We start from the raw sequence: 26,183 nt of genomic DNA, 5'->3' as shown, positions 1-26,183 counted from the left end.
CTATTGAGAAGATCATATGGTTCTTATTTTTTCTTTATTAATGTATTGCACCACACTGATTGACTTGCACATGTTGAACCAAACTTGTAGCCCAGGGATAAATCCCACTTGGTCATGGTGAATAATCCTTTTAATGTACTGTTGGATCTTATTGGCTAGTATTTTGGTAAGAATTTCTGCATCCATGTTCATCAAGGATATTGGTCTATAATTCTCCTTTTTGATGGGTTCTTTGTCTGGTTTTGGGATCAAGGTAATGATGCCCTCATAAACCGAGTTTGGAAGTTTTCCTTCCATTTCTATTTTTTGGAAGAGTTTCAGAAGAATAGGTGTTAATTCTTCTTTAAATGTTTGGTAGAATTCCCCTGGGAAGCCATCTGGCCCTGGGCTTTTGTTGGTTGGGAGATTTTTGATGACTGTTTCAATTTCCTTCATGGTTATAGGTCTGTTCAGGTTTTCTACTTCTTCCTGGTTCAGTTTTGGTAGTTGATACATCTCTAGGAATACATCCATTTCTTCCAGATTATCTAATTTGCTGGCATAGAGTTGCTCATAATATGTTCTTATAATTGTTTGTATTTCTTTGGTGTTGGTTGTGATCTCTCCTCTTTCATTCATGATTTTGTTTATTTGGGTCAATTCTCTTTTCTTTTTGATAAGTCTGGCCAGGGGTTTATCAATCCTGTTAATTCTTTTAAAGAACCAACTCCTAGTGTCGTTGATCTGTTCTACTGTTCTATTGATTTCTGCTTTGATCTTTATTATTTCTCTTCTCCTGCTGGATTTAGGCTTTATTTGCTATTCTTTCTCCAGCTCCTTTAGGTGTAGAGCTAAGTTGTGTGTTTGAGACCTTTCTTGTTCCTTGAGAAAGGCTTGTATTGCTATATACTTTCCTCTTAGGACTGCCTTTGCTGCATCCCAAAGATTTTGAACAGTTGTTTTTTTCATTTTCATTTGTTTCCACGAATTTTTTTATTTCTTCTTTAATTTCCTGGTTGACCCATTCATTCTTTAGTAGGATGCTCTTTAGCCTCCACGTATTTCAGTTCTTTCCAACCTTCCTCTTGTGATTGAGTTCTAGTTTCAAAGCACCGTGGTCTGAAAATATGCAGGGAATGATCCCAATCTTTTGGTACCAGTTGAGACCGGATTTGTGACCTAGGATGTGATCTATTCTGGAGAATGTTCCATGGGCACTAGAGAAGAATGTGTATTCTGTTGCTTTGGGATGGAATGTTCTGAATATATCTCTGAAGTCCATTTGGTCCAGTGTGTCATTTAAAGTCTTTATTTCCTTGTTGATCTTTTCCTTAGATGATCTATCCATTTCAGTGAGGGGGCTGTTAAAGTCCTCCACTATTATTGTATTGTTGTTGATGTGTTTCTTTGCTTTTGTTATTAATTGGCTTATATAATTGGCTGCTCCCATGTTAGAGGCATAGATATTTACAATTGTTAGCTCTTCTTGTTGGATAGACCCTTTAAGTAGGATATAGTGTCCTTCCTCATCTCTTATTACAGTCTTTGGTTTAAAATCTAATTTGTCTGATATAAGGATTGCCACCCCAGGTTTCTTTTGGTGTCCATTAGCTAGGTAAATTGTTTTCCACTCCCTCACTTTGAATCTGGGGGTGTCTTTGGGTCTAAAATAAGTCTCTTGCAGAGCATATTGATGGGTCTTGTTTTTTTATCCACTCTGATAGCCTGTGTCTTTTGATTGGGGCATTTAGCCCATTTACATTCAGGGTAACTATTGAAAGATATGAATTTAGTGCCATTGTATTGCCTGTAAGGTGAGTGTTACTGTATATTGTCTGTGTTCCTTTCTGGTCTCTGTTACTTTTAGGCTCTCTCTTTGCTTAGAGGACCCCTTTCAATATTTCTTGTATGGCTGGTTTCGTGTTTGCAAATTCCTTCAGTTTTTGTTTGTCCTGGAAGCTTTTTATCTCGCCTCTATTTTCTTTTATTATTATATTATGTTATGTTAATCACAATACATTACATCATTAGTTTTTGATGTAGTGTTCCATGATTCATTGTTTGCATATAACACCCAGTGCTCCGTGCAGAATGTGCCCTCTTTAATACCCATCACTAGGCTGACCCATCCTCCCACCCCCCTCCCCTCTAGAACACTCAGTTTGTTTTTCAGAGTCAGCCTAGCTGGATATAGTATTCTTGGCTGCATATTTTTCTCATTTAATGCTCTGAATATATCATGCAAGTCCTTCCTGGCCTGCCAGGTCTCTGTGGATAGATCTGTTGCCAATCTAATGTTTCTACCATTGTAGGTTACATATCTCTTCTCCTGAGCTGCTTTCAGGATTTTCTCTTTGTCTCTGAGACTTATAAGTTTTACTATTAGATGTCGGGGTGTTGACCTATTTTTATTGATTTTGAGGTGGGTTCTCTGTGCCTCCTGGATTTTGATGCCTGTTTCCTCAAATTAGGGAAGTTCTCTGCTATAATTTGCTCGAATATACCTTCTGCCCCTCTCTCTCTTTCTTCTTCTTCTGGGATCCCAATTATTCTAATGTTGTTTCATCTTATGGTATCACTTATCTCTTGAATTCTGCCCTCGTGATCCAGTAGTTGTTTATCTCTCTTTCTCTCAGCTTCTTTATTTTCCATCATTTGGTCTTCTATATCACTAATTCACTCTTTTGCCTCATTTATCCTAGCAGTTAGAGCCTACATTTTTGATTGCACTTCATTTAATAACCTTTTTGATTTTGACTTGGTTAGATTTTAGTTCTTTTCTTTCTCCAGAAAGGGTTTCTCTAATAACTTCTATGCTTTTTTCAAGCTCAGCTAGTATCTTTAAAATCATCATTCTGAACTCTAGTTCCAACATCTTACTAATGTCCGTATTGATTAGGTCCCTGGCAGCCAGTACTGCCTCTTGTTCTTTTTGTTGAGGTGACTTTTTCCATCTTGTCATTTTGTCCAGAGGAGAATAGATGAATGCGAGAACAAAATGCTAACAGGGTAACAACATCCCAAAAAAATATACACTAAACAAATCAGAAAAGGCCTGAAACCAGGGGGAAAGAAAGGGAAAGAAAGAAGAAAGAAAAATAAAAATAAAAATAAAATGATAAAAACAAACAAAAACAAATCAAAACAACAAAAAACAGAATATGATCAGATATGATCAGGCTGGTGCATAGATCAGTGCCACACATTAGATTTTGGGCATATTTTGGTCTGGTAGAAGAAAGTGCCTTCCGAAATTTTAAAGAAAGGAAAACTTATATATGTACAAAAATAAGGGTTAATACGATGAAGGGATGGAATATGACTGTAAAGATGAGAACTATAAAAGATTTTACAAAAGGAATTGTTAAGATAAGAAGTTGGTTGAAAAAAGAAAGAATAGGATTTAAAAAAAAAAGGGAGATTATGTGATGAGGCAGGAAACTAGAACAAAGCCATACATTCGAGATTTAAGGTATTTTTTTGATCTGTTAGAAGAAACTGTATCTCAAAATTTTAAAGAGAGACCTATATTCTCTCTTTAAAATATATGCCAAAAATAAAGATAACTACTATGAAGGGATAGAATATGGCTCTAAAAATGAAAAATAAAAATGTTTTTTTTTTAAAAAGGGATTGATAAGATGTTGGTTGAAAAAGGGAAAAAGAAAAGTTCAAAAAAAAAAGAGTTAAAAAAAATTAACTTTGAAAGACTAAAGAATCATGGTAAAAAAGCCATGAATTCTATGTGCAGTATTCCCTTAGCTCTGGAGTTCTGCCGTTCTCATTGATTGGCAAACTTGGTCTTGGCTGGCTGTTCTTGCTGATCTTCTGGGGGAGGGGCCCGTTGCCATGGTTCCCAAATGTCTTTGCCGGAGGTGGAATTGCACCCCCCTTGCCGGGTCCCAGCTAAGTAATCTGCTAGGGTTTGCTCTTGGGAGCTTTTGTTCCCTGCAAGCTTTCCGTACAGCTTTGGAGGACGAGAGTGAAAATGGCGGCCTCCCAATCTCTGCCCGGGAGGAGCCGAGAACTTGGGGCCCCACTCCTCAGTGAGCCTCCGGAGAAAAGCAGTCAATCACTCCCGTCTCCCAGGTCAACATCTGCACTCCGTGCTCACCCTGCCTGTGATTGAGTGTTTCTATCTCCAGCGCACGACCTTGTGTGGAGTCTCCAAACCCAGCAGATCCCTGTGGTGCGCTCCTGTGCTGCTCCTCTCGGGGAAGGAAGGGGAGTCTCCCCAGATCTGCCGCTTGTTGGGTCCCTGCTGGAAGAGCAGTGGCCCGACTGTGCCACGGATCACGGTTTATGGCAACCCTGAGCTGAGATCCCGCTCCTCTGCTCTGTCTCTGCATCAGACTTCCCTGCTCTGGTACCTGGGAGCTCTGCTGCACTCAGGCACCCCCGGTCTTTCTGTGACCCTGAGGGTCCTGAGACCACACTGTCCTGCGAGGGTTCCACCCCCCACTTAGCCACTGGAGTGATGTCCCTCATCGGAGCAGACTTCTAAAAGTTCCGATTTTGTGCTCCACGGCTCTATCACTTGCCAGTAGCGGCCGACGGAGGCCCCCTCCCCCGCCATCTATCCTCCCGAATATTGCCTCGGATTCACTTCTCCACACCTCCTGCCTTCCAGAAAGTGGTCGCTTTTCTGTTCAGAGAGTTATTGCTATTCTTTTCTTCAATCTCCTGTTGAGTTCGTAGGTGTTCAGAATGGTTTGATCCCTATCCATCTGAATTCCTGGGACCAGACGAAATCCAGGTCTCCTACTCCTCTGCCATCTTGCTCCTCCCCCTCTTCTAGTCTACTATTTATTCCCATCAGTGTATGTTTAATTTCAATTATTGAGTTTTCTTTCTCTATTGGTTCTTATTTATGTTTTCTGTCTCTTTTTTAAGGGTCTCATTGATGTCCTCCACTCTTTTCTCAAGTCCATGAGTACCTTTTGACCATTACTTCATATTCTATATCAGGCATATTACTTATCTCCATTTCATTTAGCTCTTTGGCTGTGATTTTGTCTTGTTTTTTCATTTGGGACATATTCTTCTGTCTCATTTTTTCTAACTCTTTTTGTCTATTTCTAACTATTGGGGAAGTCAGGTACATTTTCTGCTCTTGAAAGAAGTAGCCTTATGAAGAAGAGGGCCTGTAGTGCTGTGCAGTGCAATGTCCCTTGTTCACCAGAACCTGCTGCTTCAAGGATGCCTCCTATGTGTGTTGCACACACCCTGCTATTGTGGCTGAGCTGTTTTTGCCTTCAGTCCAGGAATCTGCAATGTCTTTCTTTGCCTGTGGTGGGCAGGATTTGGTCCCTGTGTTGTTAGTGGGCCCATCTGCATCCTCCTTGGGCTTGAGTCAGACCAGGCATTTGCCTGACCTGCAGACCACTTTCCTTGTGTTATCTGCTGAGAAGCTTTCATTTGTGGGTAGGTCCTGTAGTCAGATCAGATGTCTGCCCCCAGCTCACTCCTGGGCAGCAGTTGGACTTGTGTGTGTGATTATCTTCCCATCCTCCTGGGGCAGGAGTCACCTTGGAGTGGTACTGGCTCCTGTCATGGTTGTTTGCACACTGCCAGGTTTGTGGCACTCCTTTGGATGGCCTCTGGCAAGTGCGTATTAGAGGTGATAGGTCCTCAGGAAAACCCAGGGGTAGAGTGCACAGTGTTAAAAATGTTTGCACAGTCTGCTGTGGAAGGGGACCTTGAGTCACTTTAGAAAACTCCTGAAGCAGGACTGGAGGGGGCAGGTCCACAGGAGTATGTGGAGATGGGACATGCTGTTGGCAAATTCAGTAGCAATTGTTGGTGGTGTGCTGGTTCTCACCGTTTGTGTGTGTCTAGACTGGGGTCCAGGGGAGGGAAATGGTGCCTGCCAGCTCCTTTGTTCCTGAGAAGTCTCCTAAGGATCCTGCACCTCCAGCACATGCTCTGAGACTAGTAAACAAAACTCATTCCTGTATACCCCAGGTGTTTTTCAATCTACTCCTTCTATGCTGTATCTCAGTAGAGCTGTTTTTTGCACTCTCTCTTTAAGGTCAGGGACTCAGTTTCCTCTTGCCCTCCTAGGTCACTCTTAGCTAAGCCTGCTAGTTTTTAAATTTCCAGGTGTTAAGCCCTGCTGATTATAAGAACTTGTGAAATGTCGCCCTCTGGTTTTCAAGACCAAATATAATGGGGATTCATCTTCCCCATACAGGTTCCCTATGCCTGGAGTGCCTGATGTGAGGGTCTGTTTTTTCCCCTTTCTATGTCTCTGACATCTTTTCTTCCCATGGACAATCCTGTGGGCCCCTTTATCTCCCAACCACATCTCTGCCCTCCCTGCCCACTTTGATGTGGCCTCTTCTCTACATTTAGATGTGGAGAATGTGTTCTAGTAGTTTTGGCTCTTTTTCTGGGTTATTTACACTGTTGTGAGTGCTATCTAGTTGTATCCATAGAACAAGGTGAGCTTAGGGTCCTCCCAATCCCCCATATTCCCTAGAAGTTTTCAATCACGTGATTTTATCCTTTGCTTTGTTAATGTGATATGTCATGTTGATTGATATGTGAATACTGAACAATTCTTTCATCTCTGGAATATATACAGCTTGATCATGGTGAATGATCCTTTTAATATATTGCTGAATGTTATTTGCTAATATTCTGTTGAGGATTTTGCATCTATATTCATCAGGGATATTGGCCTGTAGTTTAGTTGTTGTTTTTTTTTTTTTTTCTGGTGTCTTTGTCTGGTTTTGGTATCACAATAGTACTGGTTTCATATAATGTATTCGGAAGCTTCTCTTCCTCATATTTTTCAGAATATGTTGAGGACAGTAGGTATCAACTCTTCTTTAAATGCTTGGTAGAATTTACTAAGCTATCTGGCTCTAGACAGCTATTTCTTGATATATTTTTTTTGATTACTGATTCAATTTTGTTACTGATAATTGGAATTTTCAGATTTTATATATCTTCTGATTCTGTTTTGGAAGATTGTATGCTACTAGGAATTTATGCATTTCTTCTAGGTTGTCCAATTTGTTGACACATAATTTTTCATAGTATTTTCTTATAATTTTTTTGTGTTTCTGTGGTGTCAGGTAACTTCTCTCTCATTTCTGATTTTATTTATTGGGTCCTTTCTCTTTTTCTTTTGATGAGTTTGGCTAAGGGTTTATCAATTTTGTTTATCTTTTCGAAGAACCAACTTTTAGTTTCATTCATTCTTTTCTATTTTTTGTTTTTAGTCTATGTCATTTATGTCTGCTCTGATCTTTAATAATATCTTTCCTTTTACTTACCTTGGGATTTTTTTGTTGTTATTGTTCTTTTTTCTAATTCCTTTAGGTACGAGTTTATATTGTTTATTTGAGATTTTTTCTTATTGCTTGATGTAGGCATCTATTGCTATATATTTTCCTCTTTGAACTACTTTCACTGCGTCTCAAATATTTTGGCACATTGTGTTTTTTTATTTTTATTTGCCTCCATTTATTTTTTTTAGCTGCTAGAATTTTTATTTCTTTTTTTTATTATTATGTTATGTTAATCACCATACATTACATCATTAGTTTTTGATGTAGTGTTCCATGATTCATTGTTTGCATATAACACCCAGGGCTCCATGCAGAACGTGCCCTCTTTAATACCCATCACCAGGCTAACCCATCCCCCCACCCCCCTCCCCTCTAGAACCCTCAGTTTTTTTCAGAGTCCATCATCTCTCATGGTTCGTCTCCCCCTCCGATTTCCCCCCCTTCATTCTTCCCCTCCTGCTATCTTCTTCTTCTTTTATTTTTTTAACATATACTGTATTATTTGTTTCAGAGGTACAGATCTGTGATTCAACAGTCTTGCACAATTGACAGCACTCACCATAGCACATACCCTTCCCAATGTCGATCACCCAGCCACCCCATCCCTCCCACCCCGCACCACTCCAGCAACCCTGTTTGTTTCCTGAGATTAAGAATTCCTCATATCAGTGAGGTCATATGATACATGTCTTTCTCTGATTGACTTATTTCGCTCAGCATAACACCCTCCAGTTCCATCCACGTGATTGCAAATGGCAAGATCTCATTCCTTTTGATGGCTGCATAATATTCTATCGTATATATATATATATATACCACATCTTCTTTATCCATTCATCTGTTGATGGACGTCTTGGCTCTTTCCCCAGTTTGGCTATTGTGGACATTACTGCTATAAACTTCGGGGTGCATGTACCCTTTCAGATCCCTACATTTGTATCTTTGGGGTAAATACCCAGTAGTGCAATTGCTGGATCATATCCAAAATCTATAAAGAACTTCTTAAACTCAACACCCAAATAACAAATGATTCAATAAAGAAATGGGCAGAAGACATGAACAGACATTTTTCCAAAGAAGACATCCAAATGGCCAATAGATACATGAAAAAGTTCTCGACATCGCTCGGCATCAGGGAAATCCAAATCAAAACCTCAATGAGCTATCACCTCACAACAGTCAGAATGGCTAAAATTAACAAGTCAGGAAACAACAGATGTTGACGGGGATGTGGAGAAAAGGGAACCCTCCTACACTGTTGGTGGGAATGCAAGCTGGTGCAGCCAATCTGGAAAATGGTATGGAGGTTCCTCAAGAAGTTGAAAATAGAGCTACCATACGTGCCTCCATTTATTTTTGTTTAATTTCTCCTTTGATTTCTTCACTGATGCACTGATTATTTAGAATCTTGTTTTTTAGCCTCTATGTGTTCCTGGTTTTTACAGTTTTTTTTTTTTTCTTGTGTATCATTTTTAGTTTCATATTTTTGTGGTCAAAAAAGATGCATGGTATGAATTCAGTCTTCCTAAATTTATTGAGGCTTGTTTTGTGGCCTAGCATGTGATCTCTTCTGGAGAATATTCCATGTACATTTGAAAAGAATGTGTACTCTGTTGTTTTTGGATGGAATGTTCTGTATATATCCGTTATGTCCATCTTGTATAATGTGTCATTGAAAGACACTGTTTCCTTATTGATTTCATACCTGGATATTCTCTGCATTAATATAAATGGGGTGATAAATTCCCTTATTATTATATTACCATGAATTTCTCTCTCTATGTCCAGTAATATTTGCCTTATTTATTTAGGTCCTCCAGTGTTGGGTGCATGGATATTTATACTTTTTTTTTGGATTGGTCCCCTTATAATTAATAGCCTTCTTTTTCTCTTGTTACAGTCTTTGTTTTATAATTTACTTTTATTCTGATAAGATTGCTACCCCAGGTTTTTTTTGCTTTTTTTTTTTCTCACTTCCATAGGTATGGTGAATATTAGTCCATGTACTGTATGTTGGATAACTGAACATAATGAAAAATTTCAAAAAAAAAGGAGAAAAAATAAAAGAAATAAATATATACATTTTATTTGAATGTACAAAAAATTGTTGAAAACAATATTATTCCATCCCTTCACTTTAAATCTGTATCTTTCTTTAAGTATGAAGTGAGTCTCTTGTAGGCAGAAAATAAATGGGTCTTTGGAAAAAATTATTCTGCCATCTTTCGTCTTTTGATAGAAGCATTTAGGACATTTATATTTAAATATTGATAAGTATTTACTTTTAAAAATTTATTCTGCCACCCTATGGATTTTGACAGAAGCATTTAGGACATTTATATTTAAAATAAATATTGATAGGTATGTACTTATGGGAATTTTGTTATTCTTGTCTCTGGTGGTTTCTGTATTTCTTCTGTTTCTTTCTTCTTGCCTTGATCTCTTTATTTGTGAATGACAACATCCTGTAATGTTTTGTTTGGCTTTCTTTCTATTGTTTTGGAATCCATTATAGATTTTGGGCTTGTGGTTACCATGAAGTTCTTATATAACACCCTATGTATATAGAAATCTCTATTAATTTGATGGCCATTTAAGTTCAAACACATCCTTAGGGGGAAAAACAACTTTTTTTCTTTGCTTCTTTTTTACTACCTCATCCATGTTTTATGTATATGTTGTCATATTTTACTTCTTTTATTCATAATTTCCTTAAGTGTAATTATGGCCATTTGTTTTCCATTTATAAAAGTCCCTTCATTTCTTGTAAGGCTGGTTTAGTAGTGATGAACTCTTACCTTTTGATTGTCTTGGAAAATTCTTTATTACTTTTTCAAATTGAAAGATAAACTTACTGAACAGAGTATTTGTAGCCATAGTTTTTTTTTTTTTTTCTTTTCAGCACTTTGCATACATCATGCCATTCCTTTCTTATTTGCAAAGTTTCTGCTAAAAAATTCGTTGATAGCCTTGTAAGTTTTCCTTTGTAGCTTACTTTTTGCTTTTAAGTTTTCCTTTGTAGCTAACTTTTTGCTTTTGTCTTGCAGCTTTTAATTTTTTTTTTCTTTCTCATTAACCACTCACATTTTAATTATTATGTGTTGTGATATTTGTACAAAAAATTGTTGAAAATAACATTTGGGTTCTGCTTGTTTGGAACTCTCTATGCTGCCCTCATAAAACAAGTTTGGAAGTTTTCCTTGCCTTACTATTTTATGAAACAGCTTCAGAAGAATAGGTATTAGTTCTTCTTTAAATGTTTGGTTGAATTCCCCTGGGAAGCTATCCAGCCCTGGACTCTTATTTGTTGGGAGATTTTTAATTACTATGTCAATTTCTTTGCTGGTAATGGGTCTCTTCAGATTTTCTATTTCTTCCAGTTCCAGTTCTGGTAGTTTATATGTTTCCAGGAATTAATCAATTTCTTCCAGATCGCCTAATTTGTTGGCATACAGTGGCTCATAATATATTCTTAAAATTGTATTTCCTTGGTGTTGCTTGTGGTCTCTCCTCTTTCAGTCATGATTTTATTTTATTAATTTGGGTACTTTCTATTTTCTTTTTGATAAGTCTGGCTAGGATTTTATCAATCTTAATAATTCTTCAAAGAACCTAGTTTCATTGATCTGTTCTATTGTTCTTTTGGTTTTTATTTCATTGATCTCTGCTCTGTTCTTTATTATTTCTCATCTCCTGCTTGGATTAGGTTTTATATGTTGTTCTTTCTCCAGATCCTTTAGGTATAAGATTAACTTGTGTATTTGAAACTTCCAGTTTCTTGAGAAAGGTTTGTATTACTACATACTTCCCTCTTAGGACCACCTTTCCTGCATCCCAAAGATTTTGAACAGTTGTGTTTTCATTTTGATTAGTTTCCATGATCTTTTAAAATTCTTTTTTAATTTCCTAGTTGAGCCATTCATTCTTTAGTAGGGTACTCTTTAACCTCCAAGTGTTTTAGTTCCTTCCAAATTTCCTCTTGTGTTGAGTTCAAATTTCAAAGCATTGTGTTCTGAAAATATGGAGGGAATAATCCCAATCTTTTGGTATTAGTTGAAACCTGATTTGTGACCCAGTATGTGATCTATTCTGGAGAGTGTTCCATGTGCACTCGAGAAGAATGTGTATTCTGTTGCTTTAGGATAGAATGCTCTGTATTTATCTGTAAAGTCCATCTGGCCCAGTGTGTCATTCAAAGCCCTTGTTTCCTTGTTGATCTTCTGCTTAGATGATCTGTCCATTGCTGTCAGTGGGGTGTTGAAATGCCCCACTATTATTGTACTATTATCAATGTATTGCTTTAATGTGGTTATTAATTGGTTGATATACTTGCCTGCTCCCTAGTTAGGAGCATAAATATTTATAATTGTTACATCTTCTTGTTGGGTAGAACCTTTAAATATGATATAGTGTCCCTCTTCATCCTTTACTATAATCTTTGGTTTAAAATCTAATTTGTCTGATATGATATGAGGATTGCTACCCCAACTTTCTTTTGATGTGCATTGGCATGATAAATGATTCCCCACTCCCTCACTTTCAATCTGGAGGTGACTTTAGGGTTAAAATGAGTCTCTTCTAGACAGTATACAGATGGGTCTTGCTTTTTATTTTTATTTTTTTTTCCAATCTGATACTCTGTGTCTTTTGATTGGACCATTTAGCCCATTTACATTCAGAGTAACTATTGGAAGATATGAATATAGTGCCATTTTATTACCTGTAAAGTCCCTGTTTCTGTAGATTATCTTTGTTCCTTTCTGGTCTATGTTACTTTTGGTCTCTCTCTTCACTTACAGTATCCCCTTTATTATTTCTTGCAGGGCTGGTTTAGTGATCACAAATTCTTTTAGCTTCTGTTTGTCCTAGAAGGTCTTTATCTCTCCTTCTATTCTGAATGACAGCCTTGCTGGATAAAGTATTAATGGCTGCATGTTTTTCTCATTTAGTACCCTGAATATATCATGCCAGCCCTTTCTGGCCTGTCAGGCTCTCTGTGGATAGGTCTGTTGCCAGTCTAATATTTCTACCATTGTAGGTTAAGGAGCTCTTGCATCGAGCTGCTTTCAGGATTTTCTCTTTGTCTATGAAACTTTCAAGCTTTACTATTATATATCGGGATGTTTATCTATTTTTATTGATTTTGGGGGGCATTTTCTCTACCTCTGGGACTTGAATGCCTGTTTCCTTCCCCAGATTAAGGAAGTTTTCAGCTATGATTTGCTCAAATATACCTTCGGCCCCTCTCTCTCTTTCTTCTTCTTCTGGGACCCCAGTAATTCTAATATTGTTCTGCTTTATGGTGTCACTGATTTCTCAAAGCCTCCCCTCAGTGCCCATTCATTGTTTTTCTTTCTTTTCCTCAGTTTCCTTCCTTTCCATCATCTTGTCTTCTATGTCACTGACTCTCTCTTCTGTCTCATTTACTCTAGCTGTTAGAGCATCCAATTTAGACTGCATCTCAGAGCATTTTTAATTTTGGCCTGATTAGATCTCATTTCTCCACTAAGAGATTCTCTAGTGTCCTTTATGCTTTTACAAGCACAACCAGTAACTTTATAATCATTATCATGAATTCCAGCTCTAACATTTTACTTATTTTTTTTTAAAGATTTTATTTATTTATTTGCTAGAGAGAGAGTGAGAGTACAAGCAGGGGGAGGGGCAGAGGCAGAGGGAGAAGCAGACTCCCCCCTGAGCAGGGAGCCCGATGTGGGACTCAATCCCAGAACCCTGGGATCATGACCCGAGCTGAAGGCAGCTGCTTAACCGACTGAGCCACCCAGGCATTCCTAACATTTTACTTATATACATACTACTTAGATATGTGGCAGAAAGTATTACCACTGTTTTTTTTTTCCTTTGTTGTGAATTTCTCCTTCTAGTCATTTGGTGCAAAGTAGAATGGATAAAAGCAACAAAATCAGATATATCAACCATGACCCAATTAAAATACACACTAGACAAATCTGAAGAGGTCAGAAACCAAAATGAAACAAAATTGAAAAAAAAAAAAGGGATGAAAGAAAGATTATAATCTCCAAGGTGGACAAAACAAGGTGATCCACTTGGTCCTGGGTGTATTTTGGTCTGTTTGTTAGAAGACACTAAATCCCAAAATTGTAAAGAAAGGTATATATAATAAATGTATATATACAAAAAATAAAATTGAATACATTGTAATGAAGCCAAAAATGAAGAGTATATCTATAAAATATAAATGTAAGAATGAAAGTTAAAAAAAAAAAAAAAACCTAGAACAAAGAGTTGATATAATAAGAAACTTGTTGAGAAAGTGATGTGTATTAAGGAGGTCATGTGATATGATGAGCACTGGTGTTATATGAAACTGATAAATTATTGAACACTACATCTGAGACTAATGATGTACTATAATTTGGCTAATTGAATTTAAATTAAAAACATAGGGAAAAAAAGGAAAATTTTAAACTGAACAATAAAAGAATCATGAGAAAAAACCTAGACTTCTATAATATAATATTTGTCCCTAGCACTGGAGTTTTGCAGTTCTGTGTGCTTGGTAAACTTTTTATTCTCCTGATGTTACAGCTGGTCTTCTGGAAAAGGGTCCTGTTGCACTTAATTTCAGGTGTCTTTGGCTGGGTGCAGTTGCACTGCCTCTTGCCAGGGGGCTGGGCTCAATGTAAGCTGCTTTGGGTTCTTCTATGTGGCTTTTTTTTTCTCTGAAGGTTTTTTGTGCTACTTCAGAGGATGAAGATAAAAATGGCTGTGCCCTGATCTCCAGCCCTGGAGCTGAACGATCTTAATCCCTTCTCTTCAGTAAAACCTCAGGGAAAATCAATCTTCACTTCTGTGAGTGCAAAACTCTACAGACTCCTCTGGTGAGCACCCATGCTGCCCCTCCTGGGGGAAAGCAGAGGATCACCTGCATTTCTGCTCTTTGCAGGGGCCTGCACAGAGAATGGTCACTTGATTGTGCATGCACCCATCCTGCCTCGCCTACGGGAAGGCTGAGGTTGGCCACGTTTCTGCCTTTTCAGGGCGCAAGGGGAGAGTGGTCACCTGAATGTGCTGCTGTTCAACGTTTATGGCAAACCGGGCTGATAGCCCCCTCCCGGGCTTGCTGACCCTCACCAGTTTCCCTGCTCCAATGCTTGGGAACTCTGCTAGCTCAGGCACCCCCATTATCTCCATGACCCGGGGATCCTAAGACACAGTGTCTCACCTAGGATTCTGCCCTGACTTGCCAACCGAGCAACTTTAAGGCAGGGATGTCTCCCACTGGAGTAGATTTATAAAAGTTCTGATTTTTCCCTCCAGAGCTCTATCACTTTCTGGTAGCTGGCTTAAGGAAACTCCCTCCATTCCTCCACCCATGTTTATCCTCCAAAATATCCCCTCCAATTCATTTCTCCACACCTCCTACCTTGGAGGAAAAGTGACCCAGAGAGCATTCCCATGGCTCCCCATCCTTTGTAAACCGTGGTGTTTTTTCTGTGCCCCAAAGTGATTGGGACTTGCTGAGGCAGCAAACCAGTTATCACCACTGGACCCTGATCCCTTCTGAGCTTTTAAGGTAGAGGGGGGACATAAACCTGTTCTTCTCTAGTCCTTCTGACCTGATAAGCATTGCTGCAGTTCCTCTGCCATTTGGTGGTGTTCTAGTGCTGTCTCTTTTACATTCTAGTTGGTCTTTTAAATTGTGACTTCTTTTCTGTGCCCAAGGATGGAGAAATCTGTTCCTAATCCCTCCTTACTATCCTTCCATACTGCAGTTTGCAGTGTGGAGGTTAGGGATTCCCTTTGTTACTCTCTCTCATTCTCTCTTGCTGTTCTCCTTTGCCATTCTCCCTTTTGTTGTACAGAAGCTGTTCATTGGCCCTCAGTTCTTATTCAGGAGGAATTGTTCTTTATTTGGTGTAATTAGGTGTGTTCTTTGGAGGAAGTGAGTTCAGGATCTTTCTATCTTACCATCTTGTACTGAAACGTCCTAATTTCCCCTCTTTCATTGTTGATTTCAATTGAGTTTTCTCTTTTTCTGGTATTCAACTAGCTAAAGTTTTATCATTTTTGTTGATCATTTTGCAGAACCAACTATCAATTTCATTGATTTTCTCTTTTTAAATTTTCTTCATTATTTGTTTATTGTCTAATCTCTGTTATTCCCTTCCTTATGTTAGCTTTGGGGTTAGTTTTTCTTTTTATGTTTTCTTAAGGTGTAAAGTTAGGTTGTTGATTTGAAATTGTTCTTTCTTTTTAATAGAAGCATTTATAGCCATAGATTTTCCACATAGCCCTGCTTTCTCCACATCCCATAAGATATGGTATGTCATGCTTTCATTTTCATTTTATTTTCTAATTTTCCTTATGATATATTCTTTGACCCATTGGCTTTTTTAAGTGAATGTTCTTTCATTTTCATATATTTGTGGTTACTCCAGGTTTCCTTCTGCTGTTGATTTATAGTTTCATTTCATTGTGAAAAGACCTTGCATGTTTTCAACATTTTTAAATTTATTAAAATTTGTTTTATGTGCTAACATATGCTCTATCTTGGGTAATTTTCCATGTTTACTTGAGAAAAAATGTTTCTTCTGTTTTTATTAGGTAGAACATATTAGAATATATATATGTGTTTATATATATATATGTGTTTATATATATACTTGCTGTTTGTTGTTGAAAATATATATGATTTTGTCGAATACATATATATATATTTGTTAGGTTCAAATGGTCTATAATGTTCAAGTCTTCTATGTATTTACTTATCTTCTGTCTGGTCATTCAACCTATTATGAAAAGTGAAGAATTAAATTCTCCTATTACTGTAGAGCTATTTCTCCCTCTAATTCTGTCAATGTTTCCTTCATGTATTTAGAAACTTTGGTGTTTGGTCCTTTTATGTCTATAATTGTTATATGTTTTTTGTAAATTGACCTTTTTATCATTATATAATGTGCTTTTTTTCTCTTATAACAGCATTTGTCTTAAAGTCTATTTTGTATAATACTAGTATATTCACCCTTACTGTCTTTTGGTTACCATTTACCTCGATTTTTTTTCCATTCTTCCACTTTTGACCTATGTGCTTCCTTAGATCTAAAATGAGTCTCTTGTAGACAGCATATAGCTGGATTTTGTTTTTTGTTTTTTTGTTTTTTTTTTAATCCTTCTACCAAGGTATGACATTTAATAGGGGAATTTAATCCATTGACATTTAAAGTGATTATTGAGAAAGTTTTAATATAGCCATTTCATTATTTGTTTTCATATATTTTATAGTTTTTTGTCCCTCATATCCTATCTTCTTGCCTTCATTGTGTTTAGTTGATTTTTCATAGTGACAAGTTTTGATAATGCTCTTAATTCCTTTTTTTGTATATTCTAAAATTATTTCTTTTGTGGCTATCTTGGGGATTACATATAACAGCCTAGACATTTACCAGTCTATTTTAAATTGATACCAACTTAACTTCAATTGCATAAGAATACTCTAATCTTTACAGGTCTGCCCTCTTCCCTACTTTATGTTTTTGATATAATAAATTATGTCTTTATATATTGTGTACATATTAACATAGCTTTGTTAGGATTATTTATTTGAGGGGGGGGAGGGGGTCATAAGGAGTGGAGGAGGGAGAGTATCTCAAGCAGACTCTCCACTGAGCATGTAGCCCAAGGCAGAGCTCAGTTCAACAACACTGAGATATGACCTGAGCTAAAATCAAGAAACTGACTGAGCCACCCAGGCACCCCTCTACTAACATAGTTTTTAATTATTTTCATGCTTTTGTCTTTTAAGGCCATAGAAAAACAGTAGAGATATAAACTGAAATTAAAATAATAAATAGTTTTTATATCTGTCCATGTTTTTACTTTTACCAGAGAACTTTATATATTCATATGACTTTGAGTTACTGCTTAGTATTTTTTTTATTACAACTTGAAGGACTAACTTTAGAATTTTTTATAGGGCAGATTTACTTGTAATAAACTCATTTACCCATTGTTTATCTGGAAATGTCTTAATATTTCCCTCTTTTTTGAAGGGCAATTTTGCCAGTTAGAGAGTTCTCAGTTGACAGGATTTTTCTTTAAGCAGTTTAAATGTATCTTCCTACTTCTTTCTGTTCTCTAATGAGAAATTTGCTCATAGTCTTATTGAGGATCACTTGTGTGTCAGAAATTGTTTTTCTCTTTCAAGATTGTCTCTTTGTTTTTGATGTTCAGCAGTTTTATTATATCACCCCAGTGTGGGTCTGTTTAGATTTGTCCTACTTGAAGTTCACTTAGATTTTTGGATTTGCAGATTCATGTTTACTTAAAATTTGTGAAGTTTTAACTATTATTTCTTCAAATATTATTTCTTCCTCTTCCTCTTCTTCTGGGACTTCCAAAATGCCTATGTTGATCCACTTGATGATGTCTCATAAGTCTCTTAGACTCTGTTCACTTTTCTTTATTCTTTTTGCTCCCTAGACTTGATCATTTTGAATGACTTGTCTCAAGTTAACTTATTTTTTCTTCTGCCTGTCTGAGTCTCCTACTGAACCCCTCTAGTGATTTTTCAATTCAGTGATTTTATTTTTTCAGCTCCAGATTTTCTGTTTGGTTCTTCATAATTTATTTCCCTTTGTTATCATCCTCATTTTGTTCATATATCATTTACTGATTTCCTTTAGTTTTCTTTTTGTTCCTGATCTTTTAGTTCCCTTTAGTCTGTTTTTCTTTTAGCTCTTTGAGCATATATAAGACAGTCGTCTTAATGGCTTTATCTTGTAAATCAGAAGCCTCTGTTTCTGCAGGGATGGTTTCTGGAGATTTCTTTGTTGTTTTGTTTTGTTTTGTTTTGTTTTTGAATGAAACTCACTTTCCTGTTTATTTGTATTCTTTGTGATCTTTTGTGGAAAACTGGGCATTTGAAATAACAGATACCTTTCCCAGTCTCTGAAGATTGGCTCCATTCATAGGGAAACCTCACTAATAGGCAGGTTATGTTCTGTGACTGGGGTCAAGCCAGCATGAAGACTTGAGGTCTTTTCAGACCTTTCTTAGGTGTGTGTTTCCTGGGCCATTTTATGAGTGTGTGCCTGTGTGTGTTTTGATTCTTTATTGGGGCACCTGGGTGGCTCAGTTGGTTAAGCATCTGACTCTTGATTTCTGCTCAGGTAACGATCTTAGGATTGTGAGATCGAGCCCTGCATCAGGATCCACACTCAGCAGGAAGTCCGCTTGAGATTCTCTCTATCTCCCTCTGTGCCTCCTTTCTCTCTCTCTCTCTCAAATAGATAAATAAATACTAAAAAATAAATGTCTTATTTTGTTTAAGAGTCTCAGCCATGATACTTCTTAGGCCTTAGTTCTTCTATTATAATCTTCAATCAGTAATCTCTTGCTCCAGTTCTATATATATCAGTAATATCCCTATATCTTTCACAAGACATGTGTACTACTACTTCCCATGGATTTTACTAGCCCGAGATCAGAGCTGTGTCACTTCTGACTGTGTGATATCTCAGTTATATGATTATATCTAGTAAATAAAAGGTCATAAAAGTTTGTTACTATAAAAACTGAACCTGACTTCACAAAAATTTCATCTTAGTTAAAAATTAAATCATGTAAATATATAGACAAATATAATGTCTTAAGCCCTTATGACAGCAATTTTCTTGTAATAAACCCAAGTTAGTAAGAGATTTTCGTTATGGATGTTAGAATCCATGCTTTGTTTGACTATAGCTTTGAAGGCTTTTTGTTAGATCTTAATGGTATAACTTATGTTGCATTTGCTTGGTTCCTTGTACCTAAATGTATAGGTCTACAAAACTAAGTTTGGTAAGGAAAAGGACACATTTCATAAGAAAAAAAATCTAGAATACACAAAATATTTTAATTAAAGATTTATTTATTTATTTGAGAGAGAGAGAATGAGAGAGAGCGAGTACATGAGTGGGGGAGGGTCAGAGGGAGAAGCAGACTCCCTGCCGAGCAGGGAGCCCGATGCAGGACTCGATCCAGGGACTCCAGGATCATGACCTGAGCCACAGGCAGTCGCTTAACCAACTGAGCCACCCAGGCGCCCCAAAATATTTTACTTAAATAACCATCTTATAACCGCTTACTATGCCAGCATTTCCCTGGCTTTACTTTATGAACCCCTGACATTGTGGAATTGTATGTTAAGACCTGAAAGAGAAAGGAGTTGGGCTGTATTTTAGGACAACAGACTGTTCACTATAAAATTAATCTAACAATTTCTTAAAGTGTTGATACTAATTTAAATAGACATTTACACACAGAACTAGAAAAACATAAACTCAGTTCATATTTTTTGATAAAGTTCATAGTGCAGACTACAAAATTAAATATATACAAACATCCAAATAATTAAATGTTTAACCTTATTTACTGACATAATTACATTTCCAAATATACCGATTTTTTTTAAATATTCAGATACAGTTAAAAAATTTAATGGAGAGGCACCTGGGTGCCTCAGTCAATTGAACATCTGCCTTCAGCTCAGGTGATGATCCCGGAGTCCTGGGGTAGAGTCCCTCATCAGGCTCCCTGCTCAGCAGAGAACCTGCTTCTCCCCCTGCCCCTCACACCACTCATGCTCTCTCTCAAATAAATAAATAAAATCTTGAAAAAAATTAATGGAAAAAAGAGCACTTCACATGTACTAAAAAATATATAGCATACTAGTTAAAAGTATTTGGTTTGGAGACACACAAATCTCCGTTCAAATCCCAGTTTCACTATTTACAAGTTAGGTGACTTTGACCCAGTTATTTTACATCCACAAACATCATTTTCCTCATGTGAAAAAAAAAAAAAAGGAATAATTACAGTGTCAATCCCATAGAGTACAATATAATAAATGATATTGAACTTAGTACATTGTCTTGCACCTGTGAAGTACTCAGTAGAAGTTAGTTGATGGTTGTTTTTGTTTGTATTATTTTTGTAATGACCAGTATTGTTATTACTATTATTATCCCGTTATTGGCATTTTCTTTGAAAAGACCTTGAGAAAATGGTTAATGTTAAAATATAATTTTCAAAATATTATAATTATGACTTTCATACAAATATAAAATTAACATGGGTCAAGGATTTTATGATTCATTAATTAATGAGGTAACCCATAAGATGTTAAAACTGGTGCAAAAGAGTCTTTGAAGAAAAGACATATAGACAATTAGGAATACTGAAAAAAAAATGTTAATAGGTGCAAAAGTAGTTAATATCCTAAGGAGAGTAGAATTTAATCTTTGGTGGCCATTTCTACATGGTGGAAATTAATTCTATCTCCATTAGGCAAAATTCATTTGTACAAGAAAACAGTTTTCTACAATAACACCTACAGAGTTGTAAAATAGTTCTATTAGTAGAAAGCCAATCAAAAGTTTACATTCTATGGAATCAGATAATCCTCATTTTTATGTCTGAGACAATTTTTCTGTTTTCTACAACTAAAACAGTGTTGGCCTACTCGGTACCTTAAGAATCTCATTCAATTATTTAAGGTAATAATTTAAATGTTTCTAAAATCATCACATAAACAAGTTGGTTGATTCAGGGATTACTATTTCTATAATGTTGATGAGAAAATTGAGGCAAAGTAGTCAAGCAAATTATTTCTAATTTCTCTAAGTGTAGGAATAAGGCCATAGCTAATTCTCTTTACTTCAGACTCCATTTTGTTTCTATTAGAATATATATACTGTATTCAAAGTAAGGAGAGACAGAAAACAAAAACAAAAAGGGAGAGACATGATGTTATTTTAATTTGAAAGTGATATAGTGGCTAACTTTTTTTAAATTTTATTTTATTTTGTTACGTTAGTCACCATACAGTACATCATTAGTTTTTGATGTAGTGTTCCATGATTCATCATTTTCGTATAACACCCAGTGTTCCATTCCGTATGTGTCTTCCTTAATATCCATCACCAGGCTAATCCAGTTCCCCACCCCTCTAAAAACCTCAGTTTGTTTCTCAGAGTCCATAGTCTCTCATGGTTCATCTTCCCTTCTGATTCCCGCCCCCTTCATTCTTCCCTTCCTTCTCCTAATGCCCTCCATGTTATTCCTTATGTTCCACAAATAAGTGCTTTTTCTTTAATAACTTCTCCTGTGTGTCTTTACAGATAGTAACGTTATTGCCAATTTTTTTCTTCAAAAGATTCAATATTACCCAAATATCTCTTGTTAATCAAACAATAATGAGATAATATTAACATTAGACAGATCTTTGAGCATTAATTATTATGCACATACAGGAAAGTCAAGTTTAGATGCAAATTTGTAAGGAAATCCTTCTGTGAGCCCTGGTTCACCATTCATTTATGTATGTAGTCAGTTAGTTGAGGGCAGCACCAATTAATAATAGCAAATTATTGTTGAACATTTAGCTTAGCTAAAGCATACAGTTATGGATTTTCTGGTTCTGGGTTTTATTACAACAGCAGAATTGAAGATGATATGCTACATGACAATCAACAATATGTATGGAACACTGAGGTTATTTTAATTCTTGCTGATTTCAGATATTATTAAAAATATTACTGGATGTGAGATCAAGTTCAAATGGAAGCCGAGATCAGATAATTTAGAATATATCTTAAGAGATGAAAACAGAAATAAAAGAGGTAATAGAAATTTAAGAACATTAGTAGGAGGTAATAAATAAAAATTTATTCTGTAAAATAAACTTTTTTCACTGGGTTTTACAAATAGGCCAATATAAAAGCAGAGAATATTTTCATGTATAATTATGTAAGTCTTCTTTTATTGTCCACCCCTTTCAGATTTTAGTATTATGCTTTTTTTTAAAAGGCTTCAAATTTTAGGAAAGAATTCCTGGAGAAGGTTTTATTACTTACTGAATTCTCTTTCATTTAGCTTACAGAAAAGGTTTAGGGATAAAGAGTTAACTTCAGATTAAAATGGGAAAAATTCCTCCTGTGAAGATAAATTGGAACATTCATGGGGAAAATGATAGGATAAAACTATGGTCATTCTAACTACAAATAATACTAAAACCAGGGTACTACATTCTACAAAACAAGAAGGCAATTATATTCAGATTTACTTGAAATGTGGGCTCTCACATGAACAAGATAAGGCATCTCACAAAAAACTTTTGATAAACAAAGAATAAGAGAAAAACAAAAGCTCTCCAACCAGCATACTAAAAGAGAGAGGGGACATTTTTCTCGTAATGATAAGATGCTAATATGTGAAATTTCCTTATAGAGAATCTAAGTACTAATCAAAGGATGCATAGTACTTTGGAAAGGAAATACATTTTTGATATGCTTTGAGTGATGTCTTATGGTTGAAAAGAATTTTTCATATACTTATTTTTAACATTTATTGGACTAAACTTGCTATTTATAAGGTGTTTTTGATTCCTTATATTGGATAAGTATACATTTTATTAATGTCTATTATTTTTAACATTATTGGAGTTCATCTTTTAATTGTCTTCCTAAACTCTTAAGGTATGATCCAAAAAATGATTCATGGTCAACTGTAGCACCTCTGAGTGTTCCTCGAGATGCTGTTGCTGTATGTCCCCTTGGAGACAAACTCTATGTGGTTGGAGGATATGATGGACATACTTATTTGAACACTGTTGAGTCATATGACGCACAGAAAGATGAATGGAAAGAGGTACTTTCATTGAAAGTATTGAAATTAGTACATTTCAGGTTTTAATAAAAGTCTTTACAATATATGTTTGGAATTAGGGCCTACCCAGAATCTTTTAGTGAAATTTGCAGTATTTGCTTTACCTATACTATTGAGTACAGTTAGTTGATCTAATTTATCATTGGCAGGATCCATCAGTACTTATATGAAAGAGAACAGAGCATTCTCTTGGCTTTATGGACTCATTCCTTTCATAGAAAAGTGAATCCAATTTGATAATTCAAAAGCTTTAGTGAATCCAATTCAATAATTTGAAAGCCTTACTCTGGCCAACTTTCTAAGTATGTATTATGACTTGAGAACCAAAGTGCAATGTCCTCATCAACAAATATCTGTGTCTTCTTATTGGTTGTTGACCAGGGGAAATTTTTTTCAGTCCCCTTTTATAGAGGTTGTATAAACTACAACACTCTTAATTCTTAATCAGTCATTCAAGGAATTTAGTGAACAGAGACTGGATTAAACCCTCTCAAGAATGCTGGGTATCAGAAGAAATTCTGAGAGTACAAGAAGGACATCTTGGGGATGCTAAAGGCAAACTTGATGCTTTTGACATTTTTTTCTAGTGATAATACTGGATTTATTAAAAAAATATCTAATGGTGTTCTGTTAATTAAATGGCAGCTTAATAAAAAAATAATAAAGTATGATTAACTGATCATTTCCACAAACAGGCAAACATTTTTATTTTGTATCTAACTTCACCTTCCCTTATACTGACTTCATGCTGTTCTATATTCTACACAGTAAGCTAGTTACTGTTCTAAATAAATATGTATTAATATAATGACAGCTGACAATGGCTTTCTATCTCCTCCAACAATTTGATTTGTTAAGACCCTCAGAAACACTCAAATTCTGCCATGCAGGTAGCTCCTTATTTTATCAGTGTTTAGAACCAGCTAGGAATGGAAGAAAAAAAAAAAAAAGCAAACAAGGAGTTGTTAAGTCAAATACAATAACCAAAATGTTTGCTAAGCTTGTGGAATTTACTTTTCTGAAAATTGCAGACCAGTAGCTTAAGGGACCTAGATTCTATTCCTGGATTTTCACTGTTTCATTGTGTGACCTTGGAAAGAGTGAAAGAGAACTAACAAATAATGGAATTATAACCACTATCTGCCAAATTATTTTTATTCATTATCTCACTTAACCCTAACAAAAACTTTGAAGGATTTCAAGCTAATAATTTTAGCTGTAATTTTTATTAGCTGTAATTTTTCAAATGAGAAAATTATCAACCAAAATCACCTGCTTCTCAGACTCAGCTTTACATCATTTAAATAATATATTCTTTCCACCACACTGGACAGTTATTTGGGCTGCAATTTCCATCTTTATACCAGGTGAAGGTTGGACCAGAATAGCTAAGGACTTGTTCAACTCCAACATGGTATATTATATATATATATATATTATGCTGAAGACAAAGTTCATTAAGACAGTATTTCTTTCCTTGTTTTTTTTTTTTTTTTTTTTTTCCACTGTTAGGAAGTTCCTGTCAACATCGGAAGAGCTGGTGCATGTGTTGTGGTGGTGAAGCTGCCATAAAGCTATTTTTATCAATAGGAGTGAAACTGGTCATTTCACGAAATGGATTAGGAAGAAGAGAAGAAGAAACATGTTCTTTCCTTCAATTAGTAATCAAACAGGAACATTATTGTGTCATTTTAATATGTAGTTATAATTTCTCTCATTTGTGAAGTTAAAGCAAGTTTTCAAACATGAATTACATATAGGTGTTAAATGTATGTGTTGTTGCAGCTGATAATGTAAGTGGAAATCCAATAGTCTAGGTTTAGCCTCATTACTAAAATTTTTAAGGGAAACAGATAGTGGCCAAGGTATGAAAGGTTGTAAAAGCATTGGTAATTTTTAAGTTAAGAATATGAGAAGTTAAGAACATTTTCTATTTCAAAACACAAAAGGTACTCTATTTTCTGAAATACAGTATAAAAGAAAACATCTAAAGCTTAAAATATGAAATCTGATTTTCAGTAAGACATCATTCTCTAATCAAAAATATACCAAATAGCTAAATAATACCTTATTTTACCAACAGGAAGGCTATTACTGGGTTTGGGCTAAAAAAAATAACTCATTTACATAATATTTTATGCTGATCACAGTATATTAAAATTTTCACAGACTTACTCTTTTACAGTACCATCTTCCAAAGCACACATACAAATGTAGTATTTTTTAACATATTGTCTTACTAAATTTGTTACCAGTAAAATATTGTAATTTCATATACAATCTATGTAATAAAATAGTAAATATTTATCATATTGATACAGACTGTGACCTCAGCTTTAGAGTGTCAGGGCCTCGTTTGTATAGAAAATAGTATTCTCAAACATTTCTTTGAACTCTGTAAACAACTATCATTAAGTTAAAGAATTTTTCAAAAACAAAACAATTTTCAAAGAACAGGAAAATTGAGAAGGTGTTCTACAATATTAACACACGGGAACACCAAACTGTTCAATATTCATGGTTAGTTCTATAATTATATTTTATGTACCAATACATGTTTCTGTTAATATTATATTCATCCAGAAGAAAATGTTAAGGATATATGCGCTACAAAAAACTTTAAAAAAATAGCTGGCTGGGTAGTATTTTACCTTTAAATCCCTACTTCCATTTATCCCATTATAGAAATATTTAAGAGAAAATATTGAAAAGAACTTCTATATGAAAGTAACTTTTCAAGTAAACATGTGATTTCAGAATTTATGCAATGTTCTTTTTAAAAGGCTTTGTATTGTAGTATGTGAAACCAACAAATAAAACCCAGAGAGATGCTTGTAACATGTACTACTACCTTTTAAGTTTTAAAAAAGAGCAACATAAGTTGTACAAAAATATCTGTATTTTGACAAAATGAATTTAAATAAAATCTATATGCTTTGGTTATAGTGTGACTTCAGATTATGTTAAGTGTAGCTTAAATTTAGTTTTTATATTTATTGTCCCAATAGCTAAAATATTTAAACACAAAAATAAAATTTCCCTCCTTTGTTTCTTATCACTGCCACTGTCTTTAATTATAAATACAGGTCTATAGACATCTTCAGTTCTAAGGGTGTAGAGATGGAGACATAGAAATGCTGTAAAAAATAAATACACACACAGCTCTATTGAATTGTTAAATTCATCTTATTCAAATCCATGTAGAAGTAGTCTTTT

At 35.5% G+C, this 26,183-nt stretch overlaps 1 protein-coding gene across 1 annotated transcript in view; it reads left to right on the top strand.

The window, feature by feature from the left end:
- KLHL4 (kelch like family member 4) overlaps positions 1–25,923 on the top strand; it is a 169,567-nt gene extending 143,644 nt beyond the window's left edge. Inside the window, 2 exon segments of the mRNA XM_078063878.1 lie at positions 22,778–22,949; positions 24,480–25,923. Coding sequence (XP_077920004.1) covers positions 22,778–22,949; positions 24,480–24,539 — 232 coding nt within the window. The 3' untranslated portion in view covers positions 24,540–25,923.
- Positions 25,924–26,183: the final 260 nt, after the last annotated feature.

The sequence above is a fragment of the Halichoerus grypus genome, chromosome X (assembly GCF_964656455.1).
Source record: "Halichoerus grypus chromosome X, mHalGry1.hap1.1, whole genome shotgun sequence".
NCBI classification, from domain to species: Eukaryota; Metazoa; Chordata; class Mammalia; order Carnivora; family Phocidae; genus Halichoerus; species Halichoerus grypus.
This window is presented reverse-complemented; position numbering and strand designations above follow the sequence as displayed.